Source organism: Miniopterus schreibersii, assembly GCF_964146895.1.
Source record: "Miniopterus schreibersii genome assembly, chromosome: 1".
NCBI classification, from domain to species: domain Eukaryota; kingdom Metazoa; phylum Chordata; class Mammalia; order Chiroptera; family Miniopteridae; genus Miniopterus; species Miniopterus schreibersii.
Genome location: NC_138101.1, coordinates 29501996 through 29527958, shown reverse-complemented (window position 1 = coordinate 29527958; position 25963 = coordinate 29501996). Strand labels below are relative to the sequence as shown.

The window sequence follows — 25963 nt, the reverse complement described above, 5'->3', positions numbered from 1 at the left end:
ACCTAAATCTGGTAAAAACCTTATTTTGTGACATTTATTTCAACCAAAGAGACCAAAGGTTTCTGAGCAAGCTATGCATGGAATCTTGGTGATTTCTGAAGTTTTTAGAACTCTATTTTTCTCCCAATTTTGATCTGCAAGAAAAACAAATGGCCATTTTCACCAAAGGATATCAAACCACTTTTAGAACTAGGAAACTGATCGCTGTGCAAATCTTCAATAAGCAATACAAGAGTAATTACATTAATGCAAGTTCAATGCAAAGAATCATGAATTGTTTTGTTTTGGTTTTTTAATGAAAGCTCCCATTAGTTTCCACTGTAAGGTCTGCTACAAAATGGCAAATATGTTATAATTCTTTGCCATTATAAACCACCTTTAATGTCACTAAGTCGACGTAGACCCATGTAAATTATAGCTTGGTTAGAGGTGTATTAAAACAATTTTTAAAACCCCCTACAATTTCAAGCTTTACATGCTACGTATTTGTCCCTTAACATAAACTGACAGAACATGGTTTTGAAGAGTCCCACGTAAGTGTTAAAAAAAATTTCTTTCTCAGTATACTCAAATCTACATGTGAAAATTTCAAAACAAATGAAATTTTCAATCATCTAGCATTTAACCATTCAAAATCAAAGATTTTCATGAGCATTTCTCAAAGCTGAATTCATTAAGCAATTATGCATCAATGTCACTGACAGAAGTAGCCTAAATTTCTGCACTAATACTATGCATTTATTATTCTGATTTTTATTAATTCTAATTTTTACAGAGTGCAATTTCTTTCATCCTTGGGGCTAAGCTTATTTACAGAATAAACCATACAGCAGATCTACATAAGCTAAAATGTGTCAAAATGGGCACCACTGCTCCAATTCTAAATTTTATACTATTTTTAGCTTTTTATTTTAAATTTAAACATCAAAAAAACCTTGCCCCATAATAGTATTAACTAGATTATTTTTTCATATTTTCAATCCAAAACAATAATCAACCAAGAAATTAGCTAACAACTATATTTCTGAAGTACAATTGGGACATATTTGACAACAGGCAAATGTCTAAGTTTCACATAAAAATACTACCTCTATCAAAGCATTTAGAGATCAAGATATCTGATGTGTTAGGTGAGCAAACTAAATGCCTTAGTCAGTTTAGTGTCTGTAGCAAATTGACATCAGTAAGGTTTCCTGAAGAGCTTAACCTAAGAGGGCAGAGTCCACACTACCCTCATTTCTTCACCTAGTGCCATGAATCAGGGGCTCAGGAGATGCCGGATAGGTGTCTGCAACCCAGGCCCCAGAATGCACTAATGGGAATCCCAAGAAAGGATCCTTTGGGAAGGGACCCATTTCCTATCTAGTTTCAAACAGGCAGGAGTTTCCCCAGCAGAACTGATTAATACTGATCCTGTTAGGTGGCAAATGAGCCTGGCAAGTAACATGGTAGCAATTTTGCCACCCAGAGAAAAGTAAGGGTGAGTCCACAGATGTCTTCTTAAGGTCAATGACTCATAACCAACTGGCAGACCACATACTGGCAAATGGAAGCATGGAATGGGAAAAGAGGCACCTCTTAATGCCTCCTTGGCCTTGAAGCCAGGGAGAGATAAAAATGGCACTTAATCTTATAAAATTCCCAACTACTGAGCTTCTCAAAGGAAGGTCTGTGGAGGATGCTATGTCCAAGATCTGTTGTTGATAGTCCACAGGAGGGAAGTACAGTCTGAGAATAAGCATTCTGAAGGAGTAATTTTTACAGCTGTTGAATTTATTAACTTAAAAAATCTTGTGTTATGTGTATCTCTTTTTCACTTCACTTTTCTAGTAACTGGTTCTTACTGTATTTTGTATAAAGTATCAATCCAGAATGAATTGGAAATGAAAAACAACAACGAGGTCCTTTACTGTGGACAGTTTGAGAAGCACCACACCAAAGCACCCAAAAGACAGTTTTGTGTGGACAGTGCGCATGTTATGACTGCAAGAGTACTGATTTACTGCAGTCATCTCTTCAGTTACGTGAATATTAAGGTTCTTCAGAAGCAGGTAATTGAGCTTGTGTGTACTACACTACACTAAGCTCCTCTGATTAACACCTGAATTAATCGAGAGATATTTGAATTGTGGGCTAATGAGATACCATATAATCAAAACGGTTCCAAGGAACCGTGATATTAATTAACATGATTCCCTTGGAAAAGAGAAGTTCTGTGGTCAAACAAGTTTGAGGTATACACTCCCTCCCAGAGCCCCTCCTGGGAAGTCGTAACACACCTCAGCGTATCAAGGATTCTGAGGAGGCTATAATTAAAAGTGTTTAAGTGCACAGATGTGACTCTCTTTATCTAAACACATATTTTCTTCAGAAAACACAATTTTGGAAATACTGGTACAGTCAAAAGACTCCAGATCAGCAATCAAAAACACCCAAGGGTTACTTACTAGCTATTTATTGTCTTCGTTTGTACATGGATCATGCTACCCAGCTCCCACTGAGCTCCAGCACCAACGAGATGATGACATAAAAATCACATCATGCAGCTCCTTGAGGGCAAGGAGTTGGCTCCCACTCTGCAGCCCAACCCACACAACATGCTCAGCAGTTACTTAGCTGTTCCCTAGGGAATGTTCCAGGGTGTCTCATCACTCCTCAAACCCAGGATGGCTCATTTTGTGGGCCACTCCCTCAGAATTCTGTGTCTTTGGAGGCCTCCCATCCTCTGGCTGGTGTGGTGTAGCAGGCACCTGGAAACGTAGACTGACCCCAGAGGAGAGCCAGGAGGGAGGCCTGCACTTGGAAAAAACCCCAGCTGGTGATCACGCTCCCTGGCCTCAACCTCTGTGCAGAGACATTTGTCCTGCTGGGGGTGCAGGTCACAGCAGGGCAAGACTCAGGAGTTCAGGTCCCCATGTCCACATCATGCTCCCCTATCCCACAGCACCCACGTGGTACTCAGTGGGGATCAATGAGCTAGATCAATACTGCATCATCTTCAACAATCTCAACACAAAAAAAATATCACAACCCCAAAATAGAAAGCATCAGAACAAAGAAATCATGTCAATCCAGCTTCCAATTGACCTCTGGCGCCCCATGTCAACAATCAACAATGCACGTTCCCTCAAAGAACTGTTCTTTTTAACTTCTATGGCTCCTCTCTTTACTTCAAAGGCAGCACCCATATTTTGAATGACAGGCTCCCGTGGTCAGTGAAATGTAGGACAAGGGAATTGGTTTTCGTACACATTCTCCCAACCACCAAACCACCGGGTCTTTGTTAAGGTCAAAATTATCATGAAACATTATTTACACAGTACACAGTGAGCTCAGTTCTGCAGCTGTTTCAAGCACGAGCCACAACGTGAAATTATAAAAAAAAAAAAAAAAAAAGATAAGGAACACTGGTTTTACTCACTGTTCACGTAAACATTAAATGTCACGGAAGAACTGACATCAGAATTGGACACTAGGAACGTGTATGTGCCTCCTTCGGTCCCTTTTAATCTGGTTAGATGAAGGTCACTCACATATCTACAAAGAGACGACAAGAAGCCAATCACTGTGGGCTGCCCGCCTTGAGTAGGTCTTTTTCAGTTTCTATCTGGAAATACATGTCTGTTTAGGGAAAATACAGCTCACTTAATTCAGTATTAGCAAGATCAGCATTAACAAATAGAAACGCACACACATATTTAATTTGGGACAAGTGCCTGTTGTGAGACTAGAGTGGGAAAGCCTTTCTCAGTGGAAAGGCCACTTCGCAGGCGCGGCAGCCTCTCCCGCCGCCTGGGCTGTCCTCAAGGCCACCTTCTCACCAGTGTCCTGAGCTTACCTGCCCCGCTCTGCTGTAAGGACAGTGGCCTGAAAAAGCCCCCGACTGGCAGCCCGTCTCCATGCAGACACCGCAGGGCCCTCACCTTCCTTCTCGCAACACCACGATCTCCTGGCGTGCCTCCTACCCCACTTCTTCTGAGCGTCTTTTGCAGTATTTACTATTCAAGCTTTCGTTTCACTGCAGGGCTGCCAGATATACCTGAGCACGTGTGACTTGTGGGAGTCACTGACATGGGCTCCAGTGTGGATGGGGCACCCTGGGCAGCCCTGGACCCTCACGAGCTACACCACCGACAGGACACATGCAGTAGCGTGTTCAGGCTCCTCTCACACTGCACACGCTCGCAGGGCAGTCCACTCCTGCACTAAGCTACTTGCTGTTTGCTCGCTTTCAAACCCCTATCCCCAGTCCAGACTCCTCTGGCCTATGCCTCCGCTACAGAGCCATTTTTATGCCACCATTCCCGCCACCTGGGTGCAGGACCCACCCCTGCAACCTTCTCCTGCGACTTGCCCTTGGGCGCTTAGACGCACTTGAAAGTTGACTGCCTTCCAGGTCTATAACCCATGAGTGACTGGCCATGGGGAGGAACAGAAGCCCAGCTCCAGAGCACCCTGGCGTCAGGCCTGCCTCAGCTTCACCTCACCTGCATCCCTTCTTTCCTCCTTTCCCCTCTCTACCCTGCTCCCCCACTCCCTGGTGGGTCTCTTTCTCCCTTAATGAAGCCCTTGCCCCCAAGAACCCCTGCCTGGGGCTCTGCTTCCAGGGAACCTGACCAAGGATACTTCCCATCTAAACATCACCTCTCGAGATGCCATGGTCAACCTCAAATTCAACACACCCCAAGCCCTTAGCCCCCTCCTCTCCTTGAATGGGATCGTCTCTTACCATCCAACCTGGCTGATGGACCCAAACTCCTAAGGGGCATCTTCAGCTCCTCCTTCTCTCTCCTACCCCCTCAATCACCAAGTCTTGGTAAGATGGTAGCCTGGACACCTCCCAAATCCATTCTCTTCCCTCCAACCCTTAGGCCTTGGCCCAGGACAGTATCATCTCCCACCCACCTTCTTACAATAGCCAACAGCTCCTGACTTGATAAATATACAGACTCTATCTAGGCACTCACCTCTTATTGCCCCTTTGATCTGGGTCAAATTACCTAACTCAGTTTCCTCTTGTATAGAAATGAGGGAAATACGAGTGCCTACTCATAGGGTTTGTGAGGGCTAAAATTATTGAGTTAATATATGAAAGGTACTTAGAACAATACAAGGTAGAAAAAGGCCCATGTGGTTTACATAAAGTGTTACTATTGCTACCGTTTTTGTTATAAATGTTTTGATGATCAAACGAGAGATCTGATATAAAAGAGCTCAGGTTCCCTACCCGGCCCAAAGCTACTCAATGATTCTTAGTTTCTTATAGTTTTAAAAAATGATTAAAGGTGCTAACTTTCCTCTTCCTCTGGAGTGAATTATTTGATGTGTCCCTAGTACATGGAAGTCACTGCTTTGAAGTATCCTCAGAACTCCGGGAAAGAACTATCCTCTATTTTACAAATGAGAAAACTGAGGCGCAGACGTTTTTGTGCGCCCTAAACACACAGCAAAATTGGGATGAAGACTTCGGGAAGCAGCCCCAAACTTCCTTCTTTGCCATGTGTCCTCTCCAACTTTGATGGGTCACAGAAACAGGATCTGGTAAACCAAGTGGAAGACGGGGGGAAATCTTTAATCCCCAGAGCAAGGCTCTTTTCTCACCTGATATTACTTTCATTCTCAGACTTGGGATAATTTTCCCATTTATCAGTGATGGTTTTGTTCATGTATATCCACTGTTGGTGTTCAGGTTTCGGGTATGCCTCATATTCAACAGTCAGATCTACATTTTCTCCATCGTTGACAAATATTGTAGTATTCGCCATAGGCATGATATTAATGAATCCTTTATCTAATCGTGATGAAATAAAACAGCAAGAAACCGTTATCCACAGCTACCCAAAAATACAACTTCATCTTTGGATTACAAACATAGTGGACTGATTTCCAGTATGAATTGGCAATCACAAGAGGATTTAAACTAGCCCCTTGACATTTACTTTGCTCTTGTAGAATCACTGTCATAGAGAGAGAAAGGACACACACTTGAAATGTTTGTTCACCCTTCTCTATCTCTTCAGCAACTCTCTTACTTAAAGGTCTATCACCATCTTTTAACTCTTCCAGAACTACTAGTCTTGATGTTTATTAGGTTAAAAAAGTTTATAAAGGACTAAACAGCCCATACTCAGACTTAATATAAGTGTTTATTTGATAAGAAGGTTGACATAAATTCAGAAGGGACAGAGAGCCTCAATGTTCAATAAAAATGTTGTATTTCAAACAAAATAAACTCAGGTCTTCTCATCATATATTACAGATGAATCAAGGACAGCATTTTAACAATCAAACCATGTTTTTAACTAAACAACAAATGATTCCTATCAAACGTCTATGGGGTTGGGGAAGGGGGAGTTTTCTAGGTTTTTTAGAAGTGACAGAAGAAAAAAAATCATAAAAGACAAATCTGAATACATAAGCATTTTTAAATGTCTAAATAGTAAAATTAATTAAGGTCACAGGAAAAAGAGGGCATAAAAATACAGAAGAAAAACATTTTGTTAAACTAGTACTAAAATAAGGGATCACTTATTAAAAGTAGCAAAACAATACAACTATTTCAAAAATAAAGTATATCCATCCTATTGAAAAATGACAACAAAACTCATTTGAAATAAACTAAATAATTTTGCAAGTGTGGTAAAAGTGGCAGACTGAATGACACACTCTGAATTGACACAACTCTTAGAAAGCATTTAGCAATGTAGATTTTTAAAAATTATTCTTCAATTTAAGCCTGTAATTTCTACTTGAGAACTCTTCTTAGTGAGGTGGATAGCTACATACAAAAGAAGTGCTATTTACATTAGTTATGATAATTTTAAAAATGAGAAACTGGTTAAATAAAGTAGGCCTTAGATATAATTATATAATAGTATTAAAAGAGCTTGAAAAATAACACAACAAAATAATTGCCATATTATTTTTATAGCCATCATTTATGGAATACTTACTATTCCAAGAAGTGCTCTAAGTACTTTAGCATACATTTAATAATTATAGCAAATATTTAATCTTACAATACTGAAAGAGAAAGCTTATGACCCCTAATTTGTAGATGAAAAAAATCAAGTCCTGGAAAGCCATATAGCTAGCTACCCAATGGGAGAACCTAGATTTGAATACAGGTCTATGAGAAGCTATGGCTGAACTCTTCTTACTATAGCATATCCTAGAGTCTCTACTTTAATTTAGAGAGAGATGGAATATGAATGAACTAAAACCCTGTTGCATACAAAAATATAAATATACCAAATCTTTAAGATAATTATATCAAGTCAGTGGAATTATGAAAGAGTTTTAATTTTATTTTCCTGTTTTTTTCAAATTTTAAAAATTAATTATGGGATTTAAAATTATCATTCATTATTTTTGGTGCTATTTGTTTAAATATATTAAAGTCTCACATGATGTTGTCAAAATAGTATTTACTGCCCTTTAGTTTCCTATAGATTTGGAATTAAAAAATAGAGTCCAACTGTTCTATGTACCAAATGAAAAAGAATTTTTTCAGGTGAGAATAGAAAATCATCCAATGAAAACTGGCTATGGAAACTACCACCTTTTCCTAATTCCTGAATCATAAATGATACCGCTTGCTAACTTAGGTCAATTTTGAAAGAATAAATATTTCCTCTTGAATGCTACACCAAATTTTCAGGTTTTCAAGGTTATAAATTCAAACCACACAATGCAAAATACTCAAATATTACAGACAACAATATTGCACGAAATTGTTTCTCTCACAATCACCATGTGTGAAATACTTGCAACTCCCCCCAAGTTTTCTACAGTCTGGTTTGCTCAATATAGTTTTATGCCCTACCGTGGAATAGAGCTTCAATTTCATGAAGTGTAAGAATTATTAGAATCAAAGAATTCCACCTGGGCTGATATAACATAAAGTATGATTTTTTCAAGTACATCTGCATTAAGAAACTGATAATATATTAATATTTAATTAAGTGCAAACACTGTGCCAGGTACTTCTATAAAATCTACTGCCTTTTCTCCTTCCCACAGCCTTGGGACTGTGAGGCTGTGTTTCTCAGAAGAGAAAATGCAGGCAGAGGTAAAGTAGGGTATATTCGAAAGTTAAGTGGCAGAGCCCCAACTCAAAACCAGGTCGGGGATCCCAAAGCCCTGTTCTCTCTAATACTCTACATTGTCTCCAAATCCTATTCTACTCTCAGCCCCCGGAGAAATTGCTTTTCTCTTTGTCTCTTCCTGTTCTTGTCCCATCCCAACCCACTCCTGAAACAATGCAAAACCAGATTCAGATTTCTCAGCCACAAGTCTTTCCGGTTATATAGTTATATTCTTGGAAATTGATGAATGGATTTTAAAAATCTGATTACATACAACACTATGTTCAAAACATCCTTACTAATTGCTTTCTGGGGCTGAAGCTGATATATCAACATGCTCCCTAATCAACTTAGCAAATTAGCACTTACTGAGTTTAATATTTTAAAAGCATATCCTTCTATTCAAATTAATAAATGGCTCACAATCACATTTAGGGACAGAGGAGTACTCTTTCTCTGTGCTGACTCTATGATTACAACTAAAGTGTCTTCTCCATGTTCAGCCTGGTGAGGCCCTTTCAGTTACAACATGGGCAGAAATACCAAAATTATATGAGATTATTGTGGGACAAATCACAGACCTCTAACATTGCTACATAAGTTATTGAAGAAGTATGGGCGGAAAGGAAAGAAATGAAAACAAATATGGCATCACTTTATTATTGCTCATGATGAAGAATTTCTCTACTCCACAAGCACTTCATCAAAGTCACGCACTAAGAATAGAGTTGCATTAAAAAGACAAGAGAATAGATTAAATTCGAACAATACTCAAAAGACAAAAAAATGTGTAAATGAAGTAATTTAAAAATCATTATTACTTTCCATAAATCAAAAACATCAAATACTTCACTACACTCTGCTCTCTTTAAGTAGATGCTTGGAAAATGCACATTTAGTGAGATTTCTAGAGCAGGAAAGAAAAGGCTAGAGCAATGCGTAAGCAGGTATGATGGGGTTAGGGGCACAGGTTACCCTGCTCCGGTTTACGCTCTGTGGAACCAGTGACCCTGCCCCTGCCATCTCGCTGAAGGTTCCTGCTGCAGCCTCTCGGGATGGGGGGTCGGGTGAAACGGGGTGGGGAGACCCCAGTTCATTCCTCCATTCTACAAATGAGCTGGAGCCACGAGTGCTAAAAGAATATACCAAAAGGCTGAGGAGCCCCACCAAAGGATTCAGAGAAATGCTTCGGGCTCTACGCATTTTCACTCCTCAACAGAGAAATTCTACATCCATTTCCAAAGTCAAGTCATTGAGCAAGGACTAGAATTTTTGAAAAAGTTCAACTTCTGCTTTGTTTGGTGGGGATGGGAGGGTGAGTAGCACAGAGAATGAAAGGATTGAACAGCTTCGGTTATAGCTTTCCACTTCCCTCTGTTAAACAGGTAGAATTTGTTTTTGTGCTCTAGTTGGAAGAGGCTACAGTGATCATTTTCATTCATTCATTCACTCGGTGATGATAAAAATTTCTAAGAATCTGTTCAGCATTCTATTTATATAAAAAGAAAACTAGTAATTTCTTTCGCTACTGCCAGTAAGTTATACATTCCCATAGATATATTTACCTACTACTTCCAAGGTTGTTGTGACATTTGCTGATCCAAAAGTATTATTGGCGTAACACATGAACACTCCAGAATCATTCACTCTTGCTGAGCTGATAGTCAGCCTTTCCTGACGTACAAAATTGAAGTCACCCTGATGCCAGCTATTACTCTTTACCTGTGCTTTCGTCTGCTGGAGAAAAAAAATCAAAGATTACCATAAACTTTATATGCAGGATCTTTCCTAGATAAATTAAAAATAGCAGCAATTAACTTCTCCATATTAGCATTCATTATACACTACTTAAATAAGAATAATAAAGCATCATGACAAGTCTGTCATTGGAACACTTCATATTACAGGATTATATTGAGAGATAGTCATTATTAATGATTGGGAAAAACATGAAAATTCATTTAAGAACCATAGCATACATAGTTCCAAATCCTCTGCAGTGCTAAATGTTTTTTAACGGTGCCAAATCTTAAAAGTCACTACATAAAAAATATTGCAGAATACTGACATTTTACAATGAGTCAGCGTACTTATACCAGTATTTCCTGTTATATATTTTTTTCTATTCTATATTCCAGTGATCGAAACACATTGCTGATAATAATCATGTTCTATTTTATTAACATGTATATTATTTTCATGAATAAAAAGAGAATCACAATGTCTACAACTAACTTGAAAATTCTCCCTACAATTTTTACCAAGCAAAATTTTCACAACTCTCATCAAGGGGGTTCCAAGATATATATATAATACACATAAAACCTGAATTATTTAAGCATGAGCTAAAGAGTAAAGGTTGTGAATTTAACCTCATGATATCACCATCCCACTCTTATTATTTGTCTGAAGACAAAACATGGAGAGATTTCTTGTAAGGGAAACGTCATGGGGGAAAAACTATAATATAAACTATAATGTTCTCCGAACAGATTAAAAGGAGTAGCATATAGCTTTCTGTCTTTTCCAAATTTTCTGAAATGTGACACATTCCTATTACAATGGGGGAAAAAAACACAACGAAAAAAATTAAGTAAATAGGAGCTGATACTGACATGGAACGAGATCCAGGGTGATCTGCTGGCCAGGTCATGGTGAACCTATCAGCGTCAGACCATTCTGACAGTCCTGTAAATCAGAACAACCCTCTGGAAAGCAACTTGGCACCCTGTTCATATTCCTGATCACTCCAGCAAATTTATCTCAAGGAAATAACAAAAACCAAAAGCTCTAAGATGTTTACTACAGTGAAAACTCAGAGATGAACTAAATGTCTAACAGGTACCAAGATTATGAATATGTGAATACCTGAAAATGTTTGTATTACTTAAAACACATAAATTGAGTGTAACTTAAAACTGCAACCATGTGATAATACATGTGTGGGGAGAGAAAGAAATATAAAAAATGGCCCAGCTGACGTGGCTCAGCAGTTGAGCATCCACCTAGGATCCAGGAGGTCACCGGTTCTATTCCCGGTCAGAGGCACATGCCCGGGTTGTGGGTTCGATCCCTAGTAGGGGGAGGGCAGGAGGCAGACGATCACTGACTCTTATCATTGATGTTTCTTTCTCCCTCTCCCTCTCCCTTAGTCTCTCTGAAATCAATAAAAGCATAAATAATAATAATAATAATGCTCCTCCCCAAACTCACACCTATATATATATATATATATATATTTTTAAAATGCAGGTAATGTAGCATTTTATAAGGACTAGCTATATGGGACTACTAAGCACTTGAAATGAAATAGTCCAAATTGAGTTGTGTCTAAAATATAAAATATGACCCAAATATTGAAGGCTTCATATGAAAAAAATAATGTAAAATATCCCATTAATAATTTTATGTTAATTACACAAAACAATATTTTCAATATAATGGGTAAATAAAATATATTACTAAAATCAATTTTACTTTTTTACTCTTTGTCATGTGCCTCCAAGAAAATTTAAAATTACACAGGAGGCTCACATTATATTTACACTGCACAGCACTACTATATACAAGGGCAGGATTATATCTATTTCTCTTTCTCACATTATCACAGTTTTGGACAGTTTTTTACATTAAAATAAGCACACATAAATGCTGGCTTCCAAAGGTGAATGTTGTGAAATAAAAAGAAACCTTCTTTTTGTTAACTAATTGTGAGATCCTGGACAAGTCAAGAATACCACCAATCCTATGTTTCTAAGAAGGAATGAGGGAACAAGGGTCTTTAAAGACCTCTGCAATTAGGAGCACTATGTAGATTTAAAAATACTCCCTTCTAAGAGAGTCTTCTAATAATTAATTGGAAGATATCTGCCACTTCACTGCATAAGTTGTTAAGAAGAGGCAATAGCGAGGTGAAGTGACATTTTCTCTAGCCCTTCCCAGTCCATCATGTCACAGACTTGTCCTCTGCAAAGGTAGTGACAATGGACAGATAACATACCATATTCTAGATTTCAGGTATCTTCCTTGTAGCTTTTGCAAGAGCCCAAGAGTCTACAATAGAGAGCTAAACAGGGACACTGAACAGGTCAGTGCCAGAAGGAATAGCTTGGTCATAAGTGATGCAATATCAACACCTAACCCAAAGAACCATAATTTAGGATGCCATCAAAGACCATAATCAAAAACAAGTAAAAACAGGATGGTTTATAAGCATCAGAAAATCTAACCAAGACTCACAAGTGTTGAATAAACTCCAGAGTCTCTTACATTTTAAAACAAAACAATTGTAAAAACTCTAAAACAGTTTATCCTAAATTTCATTGTGAGATAAACTTACTCTAAATGGTCAGAATCTAATACTATGGATTTTAAAAATAATTTGATAGTGCTAAGTATTCCAAATTAAGCTGAAGGATATCAATAAAAGATTCACAGATGAACCTTGGCACAGAGCCATGAGCCCCATCTGCAAGTCACACATTACATATTGCTTGCACGTGATTTGGTTTTCCTTAACCCTTGGAGGTACACACTGGGATTTCCCCAAAGAGCTCCCAACACTGCAGGCTTATCTACCAGTGCCAGTGGATTAATTGGGAATGGCATGCAGGGCTCCTGGGAAAAATGGTTCACAACAGAACTGCCTGGGGCAATTTAATTTCTCATCTCAAAAAGGCTAATTTTCGTTATACTGAAGCTCAGATACACACACGGTCTAAACTGTTCTCTCATCTGAAATCAAGAATTATAGAAAGCCAGTTAATACAAGATTGTGTTCAGTAAGGTTAGTCAAAAGTCCACACACAAGCTATTGTTTTTTATTAAACTATGTGATATGAAAACTAAAACTTATTTCTCTAAGCCACTGGTTTGAAAGGACAAGTCTACAGGATGATCCATTCTTCTAGCCCATGGCAGGCTTCCTTTAGCAAGGTATCATCCATCACACATCTTCATGAATACCATCAGGATGCTTTGCATTATGCTAATCACCATGGTTACTTGTTTAGCAAAGAATTCTTCTAAAAGGCATAAAATTGCCGTGGTTGAATATAGGGCATGATGAGGAAGAAGAGAAACAGGGAGAGGAGGAAAATATAGCATTTCTTTTTTCCAATGTAATGCATACACGTGTACTGACGAAAAATCACCGTGACAGCTAATTAACAAGATGGCCAAGATTATTCAAACAAAAATTACTGAAAACTCAGTTCATGAAAATTGTAAACAAAGTGTTAGGGAAATTAGACATTTTAAAGACCTTGCTATTAATATGAATATTCAGAGAGGGGAAAAAAAACCTTCAAATATAACTGACTAAAATTTATTTAAGATATGCCTAACACAGTAATCTGACATATAGTAGACATTCAATATGCATTTGTTAAATGAATGAGAACTTAAACATGTCCAAATGTTTCAGATTAAAGATAACCATTTTATTAATAGCAACTAAAACAAAGAGAAAACCATTAGCAACTCGATCTCAGGTAACCAGCCTCAAAGGAGGAAACTGGATCCATATAAAAAGAAACCCATCTCTCGAATGGATAAGCCATTTTGTTGGGGAGAGAAAAGCATCCTGGTTAATATCTGAGAGCAATTATTCTTTTTAAGTACAGAAGGGAAAAAACTGGCAACTCTTCCCAGTATTTTAAATAATCTGGCCTGAATAGTATCAACAATAGCTTTAAAAAATCAAGGTATTTATGCAATTAACCATTAGGTTATTTTCTTAATTTCCCTACTGAAGTCATTCAAAGAAACAGTCATGAAATAATAACATAATTCTGAAATTCTCTCAGATTTTCTAAAACAAATTTACAATACATTTACTTGTTACCAATATTAAGTGTACACACCCACATACGGCATTATGAAAGGGGGAAATATGCATCTCCACACACTCCCCGACAGTTTCACCTCAGCCAGACACACCAGCTGAGCCATCCCCCAGGACAATTAATAGGCTTTAAAAAAAAAAAAAAAATGAAAATCTCTCGCAAAGAGAGGACACTATATTGAGAAAAATGAAGGAAACAATTCACTCACCTGGCTGTTTTCCTTTATCCACATTGAGTCCACAGAACTAGACACATCTTTTATCAAGCACGTCACTGTAAATTCTTCCCCTTCCCTAAGAAGATAGCTTGTTTTGGACACAGACACAACTGGTACAGCTCTGATGGCTGGAATAAAAAGAGACGTGGCCCTCAAATAATTTGTCCTATCAGAGCATGACATTTTAACTTACCATTTTAACTCAAATGCACATGGCTTATTTTGGCATCTTTTGAGTAATATATGAAGTACAGTACTAACTGATCTGTATTACTTGCATACCTGAAGACATCAGCAATTAAATCATGCATCCTTCAAGTAAATTCATTAATACTGAGTGAAAAAGATAGGAATGTCTGGTCTACTTTGAGATTATAACACTCCTGGACAATGTTATTTCAAAACAGGTAAAGCCCACACATGATGAAACAGCTTGAACCTTCATCTCACACAACCTTGATGGTTTCATGAGGGTGTGACCTACAACTGACTATATTCTTTCAACCAAACAGGCATCTTCCCTATGTGTTGTAAAAATAGTATCTTGCTTGTTTCTGAAAAATCCCAGGTCTTACTTAATAAAAACTATTCAATAGCTGAGTGCCAACTGGTGTTGAAGGAGGTGATCTCTGAGATACAAAATCTAGCTATCTTCCTGTTACCAAAATAGTCTACATAATGTCACAATAAGAATGAGGTCCACAGTCAGTTGGTACTTTCCCTTCTCGGCTTATGAATGGTTTGAGAATGTATTAAAATGCAATAGCTGAGGAGAAAGTCGGCTCATATATCAAGAGTAAATGAAGGAGTGAAAAATCTGTATGCTAATCTTTCCAGTGTAACTAAAGCTTCCCAGTGGGTTTCTCTTGGAAGAACACTTCATGCCATTATGAAACTGGTATGTCCTAAAGTCAGTAGGTTTAATGACTGTCCCCAGTATGGTTTAAATGCCAATCTATGGGAGACACACCCAGCTGAAGGCAGTCATGGGCGGGTCCCACAGGCAATGAAGAATTCACAAGCAGTTGACATTATTTTGAAGTCGGGGGAATTGAAGAGCCAGCTGCCTGCCTGCCTCTGCTAAGGTGGACCACTGAGAAGAGAGAAGCTTCTTTGGCTCAATGGATGCTCCTACTCCCAGAAGAGAGTAATAAAGGCCCATACCTGCCCTGACTTTCAGGGTGAATTTCTTGGACAGCACCGACTTGCCCTTCTTGGCCGCGGAGCAGTGCAAGCAGAGCCGATGGTACTCGCGCTTCACGTTTCTGATGGTGATGCCGGCCTTGGGATCAGCGACAAACGTCAGGTCCTTGGGAAGAGGTTTCCCTTCGCATCCCATGAGGGAGTAATTGGTCACCTCCGGGTCAGTGAGAGGACAGCGGACCAGAGCGTCGTTGCCTTCTTTCCCGTACAGTGGAAGGTCCACTAGGAAAAGCTTTGCGGGATCTATAGCATACAGAAATCAGTGGTTTGAATGGCTGGTCACAGGCACTGGACACTTTTAAAAGATCGAAAATGTTACCTTTCATAACAACTCCCAGTGGACCAAATGGCCGCTGGCCTTTTTCTTTAGAGGCAAAAGTAGAATTTATCCAAATAATACTAACAAGTAAGAGTTAATGTTTATCAAACACTTTACACACTTCATATATTTCATTTAATTCTCACAATACCCCTATGTGATGGGCACTATCATTATCCCACTTTATAGATGAAGAAACTGAAGTCTCAAAAAAGTGATTCTCCTACAATAACATGGCCTAGAAATGGCAAGGCAGAAGCCAAACCCAGCTTTGACTGATACCAAAATGTGTACACTCAAAACTGAGACTACTGTATTATAACCATCACTCTTTTTCTGCAATAGGTAATACTTCAAGGAGCATGAGCCAAGAATAAGCTGTCTGATGACACCTATAGGGTCAGGGGAAGGTATCCTTCCTTTAACCCCCCTGGGTGGGCCCTTTCTAGAATTCCCAGTCTCCAGGATCTTTTGGCTTCTGAATAGAATCTAGAAAACTATCAGCCGGCCAGACACCCAGTACAAACAACATGTGGGCTTCACTCCATTCAAACACCTTAAAAGTTAAGTTTAAATATAACTTCTGGAAATCAAATAATTTCAAATGCACACGGGGAGTTTATGAGTTTCAGGAATGCTGTGGCAAATACTTTATCTTCTAAACCAGAATTCTTGGGAGTGAAAGGGGGTACAATGGACTGGGAAAGCCCCAGGCAGACTGGGACCCCATATAAGCAAAGGCAAACCTCGTTCTATATACACAATATGCTGCCACCCTTTACTGTGTTCAGATAATACTGATACACGGTTGGGCCAACAGATTACAGTTAAAATTTGTTTTTTAGTTATACTTTCCATCTAGATATTAGATGTCCCACAGAAATCAATTTAATATCATTGAAATACACTTTCCACCATTTAATTCTGACCAATTTTGAAAGTTTTCCAAAATGAATTATGTACATCCCAGCCTTACATTTATTCTGTGAATAAATTACTTCATGATGGGTGTGCAACGGTCCAAGGCCAAAGTTGGTTATTTTTCCATCTACCCTTTCTCAGCTGCTTGAGTCTAACTCCTTTAACAATGCCCTGATTTCCTACATTGCTATAACCTAGATTATGAAAGTATCCAAACACCTGAAATCAGTAATAATTAAGTATGGTTCTAAGTTATTAAGGATGACTTCCCCTATAAAGAAAACTTGTCAGAGGGATGGAGAAGGGTGGGTGGGTGGAGGGGGAGAGATTAACCAAAGAATTTATATGCATATATGCACAACCCAAGGACACGGACAATGGTGCAGAGAGGAACTGGGGAGGGGGATGGGACGGGGTGGAATGGGTCATTGGGAAGAAAAAGAGACATAATATTTTAAACAAAAAACAAAAAAAAGAAAAATTGTGAGTTCTGTGAGACTGATTTGACTAATTCCAGCAGTTTTCCCCATTTAGTCAGTTGTCTACCCATCCTATTAATAAGCAGAATGATACTTATTACCATCTGTCAAAGAACAGCTCACAGGTTGGCTCAACAATTATGGAACCATGCCCAGGGGCCAGGCTGTAGCCTATTAATGTGCATTTCTTTTCAGCCACCCAACTAGGAAAGGACAACCCACAAACTAAGGCAGAGTCAATTTCATGGCAACCTTTATAGCAAACACGTGCATTAACCTTATTAACCCTGACAAAGCTAGAATGTGCATGATTCTGTTTCCCTAATGACAACTAGGTAAAGAAGAAAGAGCAAGTGATCTTATCAAATGTTGCAGGGAGGAACTGAGACTCCTGAGGTTGCTCAGGTCTACAATTTGGGGTACATGTATTCCTTAAGTCTTCTGCAATACCATGGATGAGGCCTCCTACTCAGGCCTATTTCAGTGATAGCCCCAGTGATGCCTGTTCTGTATATAAGCCCAGGACTAGAAGTGGGCCTGTACTTCTCTTTATAACTGGCTGTGTCTCTTAAGCTTCAAATGCTTCAGTTTTTACATTGACAAAAAGGTACTCCTCTCCTTGCCACCTCCCTCCCACCCCCAGAAAACCTCCTCTTGACAAAGATATTAAAAGCACAAACATAGATGAATCACTGAATTCATCACAGGAAATGAGTAATAGAAATCCAACTATCATATTTTTCTTGTTTCTAGGGGGTCACAATTTTTTAAACGAATCAACTGACATCTATTAAGAACCTCTGCAGGACATGGGGTACTTTGCTGACTGAGTTATTTTTCTGAGTTTATTCCCTAAAAGTGGGTCAGTTCTCTGGAAGTGTTGGTCTTATTGAGGCCTTTAGAGACCTTTAGTTCCCTGAAGCGTTTTTTACTAAGTGGGAGTATCTGAGATCTCAAGGCATTAAAACACAGCCTTCCCAAAGGGCCTAATTTATTCTCAGGGTTAACGCAGAGCACCAGGACAAATGGGCTGACCATACTGTAATCGCATTAGGAAGAGTGTCACAGCCTTGCAGACCTTCTGCTGGAATCATACCCAAAGCCACTATGTATCAAAAGATGGAGAAACTAACCAAGAAAAAATTGTTTTAGGCTTTCTAGATCCAGCCAGTAATATTTTATCTATGGTTTAGTCATCTATATGTCATCCCTAATTAAGAACAGGATATTAAGTTCTCTGAAGCACAGCATCAAAGAAAGCTGAGCATTTACCTCTAACAAACACATAAATAGAAGTGCTCAGGCCGCCCTCATTGGTGCATGTGTAATTGCCTGTATTGCTGGCCTCTGCTTTCTCCATGATCCATTCACTGTTAGTTTTCTCACTCAGTTGACCCAGGGTCTCAAAAGTCCATTTGACAAATCCTGGATCGGAGCATAACAGCCTAATCTCATCGCCAACGCTGACTATTAACTCTGATTTTGCTGGCTGGATGGACGGTGGAGACAGTTCTGCTGGACTCACAGATGGTTGAGAAGAGCCTGCCAAGAAAAATGAGAATCGTGTTGAGTATGATCTTTTTACTTGGTGAAATAAAGCATTTCTTCCAATATTGATTTCCATCTTCTGTGTACAATAAAAATAGGACAAAGCTGCCCTGCTATTTATAGTCAGAAAGAGTTCTGTTTAAAGTTTCTTAAGTTCATCTAGAAAACTAAGTTATTTTCTGCAACCCTCAATTAATCCTGAGGGCTACACTTGGTGTTACAAGCCAAGACTTGCTGGATGCCATGGCCTTCTCTGGGTTAAACATACAGCTGGGTCAAGTTTCCTTTTTGAATATGGGCCATTGCGATGATACTAACACGCTGACACCCGGCTTAAAAACAACAAAAACAAAATCCCACAAGATAAAAAAAAACAACCACTGACCTGTCATTCTTTTGGCAAAATGCACATGACCGTGACATAGCTTGGCTTTTTCTTAAAGCTTTGTGAATTCAGTTATTTCTATGTAGTTTTCCTTATATGGCGACATTCATCAAAAGGAGAAATATTTTTCAATGTTTCAAACAATAAGGCAGAAAATAAAAGTCCCATTTTGAAGATCAGACCGCAAGATATTTCATGGCAAATGCTGGTTTGCAGCCTGATCAATTTAATACCCAGATAAGTTTCCTAGGTAGGAAACTAATTTAAAGATGGAAACTTCAGACTCTGAATATAAAATTTGAACCTTAGAAAATTCACAGCAGCCAATTCACTCATTCATTCATGCATCTGTTGCATGAATGCAAACATCTGTTCATTAATATGATCTTATGATCTGCAGATGCATTGTCCAAGGTGCTGGGAGAAAGTCCATGTAAGTGTGACATGTGATCCCTACATGTGGGTTTTTCTCCAGAGCTTCAACACACTATTTGAGTGTCAGAATAAGTGAAAAACACAGCTATAAGATTTGGGTTTAAGCTGGAGAAAAAGCAAAAGATGGTCTGGACCTTGATGATATCAAGAAGAGGTAAAGAGAACACAGCATGAGAAAAGGGCTAGTTTCTTTAGAGCTATAAAGAGACCAGCCTGGATGGAAATGGGGCTCTTTGTGGAGACCATGTGCAGTAAGCCTAAGCAGGCTACCTAGAATGGAACAGATGATCCAGAGCCCTGAACATCTGGCATAAATATGTGGAAGGTACCACAGAGACCATGTAGAGTCACCACAGGTATCTCAGTAGATAAATGACATGCACAGTGAGATACCAAACATCACCTAGATTCAGGATCAGTGAAAAGCTCTGGTACTCAGGGAGGCAAAAGCAATAAGGATTTGAGACTAAAGAGGAAGATGAAATATACTCTCAGAGGAAGAACACATTAATGGTTATAAGTCATAGCAATTAAAAATATAAAAGGTTGAATCATGGGTGGCCTGGATGAGGGAGAGAGAAGAAAAGGTCCTTGGGTGTGGTTTGCTGGAGCAAGAGGAAAACAGAACATGGGGGGGGGGGGGGTGCGTCAATCATTTCTGCAGGTTTGTGGATGAAATGGCTTGTGTGCAGGGTATCTGTGCCCCCTCCACACACAAGGCTGGAGACAATAACTGACCTGAGTTCTGAAGGAGGAGTAGAAGCATCCAAGCTGGGTGAAGAAAGGGGCTGGTGGGAGGCAAAGGCAATAAGAGGAAACCATACCAGGAAACCCTCTCTGCAAGTTCAAGATGGCTGGGATGGGGAGATGGAGACACAGTCAGAAAAAGACTGGGGCAGGAGATGCAAGAGACCTGTTCCCAGGCGCTACCTGGGCGGGAGATGGACTTCTCACCTTACAACCTGAAATTCAGATGGTGGAGGCAGAGCAATAATATGTAAAGTTAAAGACTGGGATCAGATGATCAAGGGAAAGGGTTTGTGGAAAAAAGAGAAGCACACTGAGTGCCAATCTTAGAGAACTCTTCTAGCTAAGAAGGTATAGAAAAGAGTCAAGGGAGACTTATAACAAAAACAAACCAACAAAAAACAAAGACCACCAGAAAGAAAGGCTAAAGATGCAAGGAAGGTAACAGATCTGAGGTTTCAAAAAGAAGGTGGGTAGCTCCTAGGGCAGATGCTGAACAAGATCAAAGGGAATGAACATGAACAAAAGTCCCCAAAATTGGTTAGAAAGAAACCACAGGAAATCCAAGAGTACAATTTCAGTTGGGTGGGAATTTGTTTGCTCCAAGGCCTCTCCTTGGAGAACTACAGCAAGAGGAAGCAGAGAAACAGATCTGTAGTCAAAGGCGGCTAAAACTGAAAGAACATCAAAACCCGTTGACAGTTGAAGGTAAAAGGAAGAGTCCATGGAAAAAGACAGGTTGAATATGCTCTAAAGGGCTGAAATTATCCCCCGTCTACAGATGGCCAGTCTCATTTCCAGTTTGTTATCCAGACAAATATTTCATCTGGGTGCTTTTCAACCACGGCATCAATTGTACCTCCATGACATCATGCAAAGTACACTCCAGATCAAAGGACACACAGCAGCCTTAATTCATAGAAGGTAACAATAAGGTCAATTATAATCATCAAATATTATTAAGCACCAAAAACATGAGAAGTGCTAGACAAGACTACCTGTGTGCAGTAGGCTCAGCATATAAATGGAACAGCCAGAATTTGGAAATGAAGTGGCTGGGATTATTTTCAAAGTCACACAGAATATTAAATAATGAAAATGGCACAACAATAAATAGAGACACTATTATGTCAATTACTTATCCCCTTTAAAATGGGGGTGGTTCCAAGTGATTATGAGTGATTTGGACAGTAAATTCAATCCAAAAACTCTTAAAAGAATTTATATTGCAAATATTTCAATTAATTCAATTTTCTCATGACTGGATCTTAAGGACATAGGTAGCTATTGCAATCCAGGTGAATAAATATTGCTGACTCCCGGAGACCTACCATGCCAATGTAGGCAAGGCCTGGCTGTGTGATTTAAGGCAAGCCACTCAACCTCTCTCTGTCCCAGTTTCCACATCTGAAAAATGATGATAAAAATACCTTCATTTCATGGGCATTCTTCTGGGAGTCAAATGCAGTAAATACATGCAAGGAGCTTAACAGAGGATGGAGCAGTTTTTTAATAAATGCTAGTTATTATAGAGAAGCAGTAAAGCATACTAGGTAAGAGCTTGGCTCTAGAATTAAGACTGCCCAGATTTGCATCCTGGTTCTGCCGCTTACTAAGTATGTAATCCTTAGGCAAGTTACTAGTCAATTCTGCCTCCGTTTCCTCATCTGCAAAGTAGGGACAGTAATAGCACCTATTTCACAAGGGTGTTACGTAAAGCACTCAGAACTGTGCTTGGCCACATAGAAAACATATAATTAATATCTGACACAATTATTCTAAAAACAGAAGCTCTTAATACCCCCAATCAGTCCTGAGTTTCTCACTTCCTATGATGTGCATGGTTCCATCATTTCTCAGATGGGTTCCTGCCTGATTTCTCCCTTCCTTGGCAGCAAATCCCAGCAATCTTTCCTTTGAAATCTCTACTATACATCCTTTCTACTCCTGCTGCCCCAGCCCAGACTAGCCATACACTGACCACCTCGCAGAGAGGTAACATCCTCTCCTAAAGGTCTCCATGCCTCCAGCCTCTGCACACCCCACCCCCGACTCACCCTATATCATAACCTGAAAATACACCCTTTTCAACAACCTCACTCCCAGTCTCAAACACCCTAACAGAGACAGCAGCTAACACTGACCTCAGGGACAGCTTACAAAGTACTTTCATGAAATTCATTTCTAGCTGTTCCCTCTGGATCCAACCTTTCTCTCTAAGGCAGACCCTTTGGCTGGCCGGCCAAGGATCCTGCGAACATTATTCCTTGGCATGCTCATTTTTCTGCCCGTGCCCCAGACACCTACTCTACCAATTCATCTCCCTGCCATGTGGAAAGCCCAGTCTTCATGATGTGGTTCCCTCACCACTCCAGGTCACAATCACCTGTCCTCACTAAATCCCATGAACACGTCCAGCCCCATCAACCACGTGGTTTATACTGATGCTCAATAGTTGTCTTCATCTAGATCTTACCTTCTCTACCTACTCCAAGGTCTTAGAGCCTCAGAATAAGAATTCTAAATTGTACGTTTCCCCCTAGCATAGTCATAAAAGCACTCCCTTCAGTCCCTGAACATGTAAAAGACTAAAGGAGGGACAGGCTCCTAAATACCCAGCCCCTAGAACAGATGTCCACTGCCCACTGACCTAGCCCCGCAAGAGGACAGAGGTCAATTCTGCTCCTTCACTGAGCAAAAGGAGCGGCTGAATTCATCCACTGAAACTACCATGGAGACCTGCAAAAAAAGGCGCCTCCAAATTTGAGATCACTAGTTTATGCTTTCTCCTATGGTTTTAAAAAATAAATTTTTAAAATCATTACCACCAGAAGCATTCAGGGTTTTATTCTCCAAATAAATTATTTATAAGTTCAACCCTCAAACTCACACTATTAAAATGAAAATAGAGCTTGTTAGAGAGGGACTGTGGGTATTATTTATTCTCTTTTTTCCAAATTATCTTGAATGTTGTTATAATGTTCTCATAATAAAAAAAAAAGACTATGGAGATTCATGTTAAAGGTGTGTGTGTGTATACACATATGCTTACCTTTCTATCTTTATTATATTTAAAATTCAATACCAATAAGGTATTCCAACTGAGTTTTCAAATTGCTCTGAAATTATACATTTTGAAATGTGTCTGGTACACAGCAAGTTCTCAACAGATGTTTGTTAAATTGGCTTTTATCGACATCAGGACTCTTTGCATTAGAAAATGTACTTCCCTAATTATGTTTGGCTAAGGCTAATATTAAAAGTTGTTTTCTGTTCCCTCAACACATGCTAATTAATGAGAGAGAAAAATACTCACCACCATTCTGGGAACCAGCTACTATAGTCAATGATGGCTCTGAGCTAGGAACTCCAGGAACTATTCAGCAAGTATTTATGCAGATACTTTGCTCAGTGCTGAACGAGAAGACAGTCCTTGCACTCAAAGAGCAAGGCAGGAAAGGGGCACTTGTGAATAGCCAACGATGAGAGATTTTAATAAGAGTTTAAGAGAGATGCCAAGATCCCCCCCCCCGCGCCAGAACCTCTTTCACAAGTATACAATTCAACCATACCCAAAAGAATTGAAAGCAGGAACACAAACAAGAATTTTGCACACCCATGTTTATAGCAGCATTATTCACAGCAGCCAAAAGGTAAAAACAACCCAACTGTCCACTGACAGATGAGGTATATGCATACACCAGAATATTATTCAGCCATACAAAGGAATTAAATTCTGACATATGCTACAACACGAATAAACTTTGAAAAAATTATGCTAAGTGAAATCAGTCAGACTCACAAGGATAAATATTGTATGATTCCACATATATGAAGTGCCTAGAATAGGAAAATTCATAGAAAGAGAAAATAGTATAGAAAGTACCAGGAGCGAGGGAGAGAAAGGCATAGAGAGTTCTTGTTTAATGGGTACGGAGTTTCTGTTTGGAATGACAAAAAAATCTCTGAAAGTGGATGGTGGTGACAGTTGCACAACACTGTGAATGTACTTAATGACACTGACTTGGACACTTAAAAATGGTACTTTTTAATAATATGTATATTTTACCATAATTTTAAAAAACTAAAATTTTTTAAAAATCAATAATTTTTCACGGCCCAGGTGAAGCCTCAAACTTTCTCAGCTATCACAGCTCTTTCTCATCGGACCACTCTGACCTCCAGTATCAGCCTCTGTGAGCCCCTACCTTCGGTTTAAATCATGTTATGTAAAAATTTGATTTGCCATCCTTTTCATTTGTTCCACGCAGTTGTGACTGGGGAGTGAACGGTATCTTCATTCCCATTTTGGTATCACCTTATACAAAGTAGGCGTCTCTAATAGCAGCTCTTTTAACCCTCTGGGTTCAATAACCTAAGAGTTTTCAACCACACCTACTGTCCAGGAGACTTGGAATGCTCAAGACTATAAGTTTCTCCTCTCAAATATCTTTGCTTTTCTACTCACACTATCTGAGTCATTAGGTTTTATTCTCAAACCCATTAATAAAAGTTGGACTTGACATTGTATTATATATAAAGTACATGTTATGAAAATTGATGAAATATGAGTGTGTGCATTGGGGGAGAGCTGTTGATTTTAATAACTCAAACACTTTATAGGGGTTGCTCAACTAGAAAAAGACTACTGTCAACTAAATGTGAGTTAAACATTGGAGGATTGTGGGAGGGCCTCCAATTCACAAACACAGGGAGTCTGCATTCCAACTGTTTCACAAGCACTGCATTTATGGAAACTGAAATTAGAAATTACAGACCTTGCATTTTGGGTGTGGTGCATGGTGAGGACAGCAGCTCAGAAGTCCCGGCGGTCAACCCAAACTCAAAGTCAACCAAAACTCAAAGAAAAGGTTTTACTTTTCCATCAAAAAGAACACAGCTGCCCATCTGTCTTTTCTTAAGCGAAAATACAATATTCAAGGTATGCCTATGTTTTTTGTGATCTGTCAATTAAAGACTAGTTGAGAGTACAGACTGGGCTTCTGACTGTCGAAGGTGCTCTGACCTGTGAAGTGGGAGCGACCTGCTCGAGCACTGGTGCGCCCTAGTCACCTTCTGCAGTGGCTGGACCATGTCAACCACTGCTGCAGTCTAGAGTCTTGGCCATCCCCCTAAGGTCTTCACATCCTTCACAATTGTCTAAAGCTGCAAAGACTAATTTATAGCTGAGGTTAAAAGTAAGGAAGTCATTTCAAAACCTTTTGTCCTTTGGACACAAATATAAGGAATCAAGCAAAATAATGGCAGGGAGGAAAACCCACAGAGAGAGGCCTACTCTAGTTCTGGGGAGTAGGGCAGGAACTGTGGCCAAGGCAGAGCTGAAGACTCCACTGGAGTTCAACTACTCTTTGGTTCCTGTACTATTTAACCACACTTTATAATAAAAAAGCTAATGATTTGTATACCCTACTCTTTATGACATACTTTTATATCCCCATAGGAATAAATTGGATAAAAAGCAAGATGGAAGGATACTAGTAATTACCCACAACACCCATGAGGCTTTCAAACAAGTAGATGATACTGGAAATAGAATAAAGCTGGGGGAAGGAGGATTATGAGCTCAGGGAAAACCACTCAAGTCCTAAAAAATCTCTTGCCTAGTGGCAGGGAGGCTGCAAATCCACTCTGGATCACCCACACAAACTGAAGGAAGCCATGCAGTGGAGGACCCCAGACAGTCCCCATTCCACTGTGGTGGAGCCACGTCACCACAGCCATTCAAGTCTGTCCTTTCCACGTGCGTCTATTATGA

At 39.4% G+C, this 25963-nt stretch overlaps 1 protein-coding gene across 14 annotated transcripts in view; it reads right to left on the bottom strand.

Annotated features, from left to right (window-relative positions):
- Positions 1-25963, bottom strand: part of KIT (KIT proto-oncogene, receptor tyrosine kinase) — a gene marked incomplete at its 5' end in the record, with an annotated part of 77656 nt that overhangs the window by 26404 nt on the left and 25289 nt on the right. For 7 of the 14 annotated variants that reach the window (XM_081148158.1, XM_081148154.1, XM_081148160.1 and 4 more), the window contains 6 exons: positions 3422-3537; positions 5602-5791; positions 9653-9824; positions 14142-14278; positions 15315-15596; positions 18345-18614. In XM_081148158.1, the coding sequence (XP_081004284.1) occupies positions 3422-3537; positions 5602-5791; positions 9653-9824; positions 14142-14278; positions 15315-15596; positions 18345-18614 (1167 nt within the window). Of the gene's footprint in view, positions 1-3421; positions 3538-5601; positions 5792-9652; positions 9825-14141; positions 14279-15314; positions 15597-18344; positions 18697-25963 lie in introns of those variants that run through there. The other 7 variants (XM_081148155.1, XM_081148161.1, XM_081148163.1 and 4 more) reach the window with 2 other exon arrangements.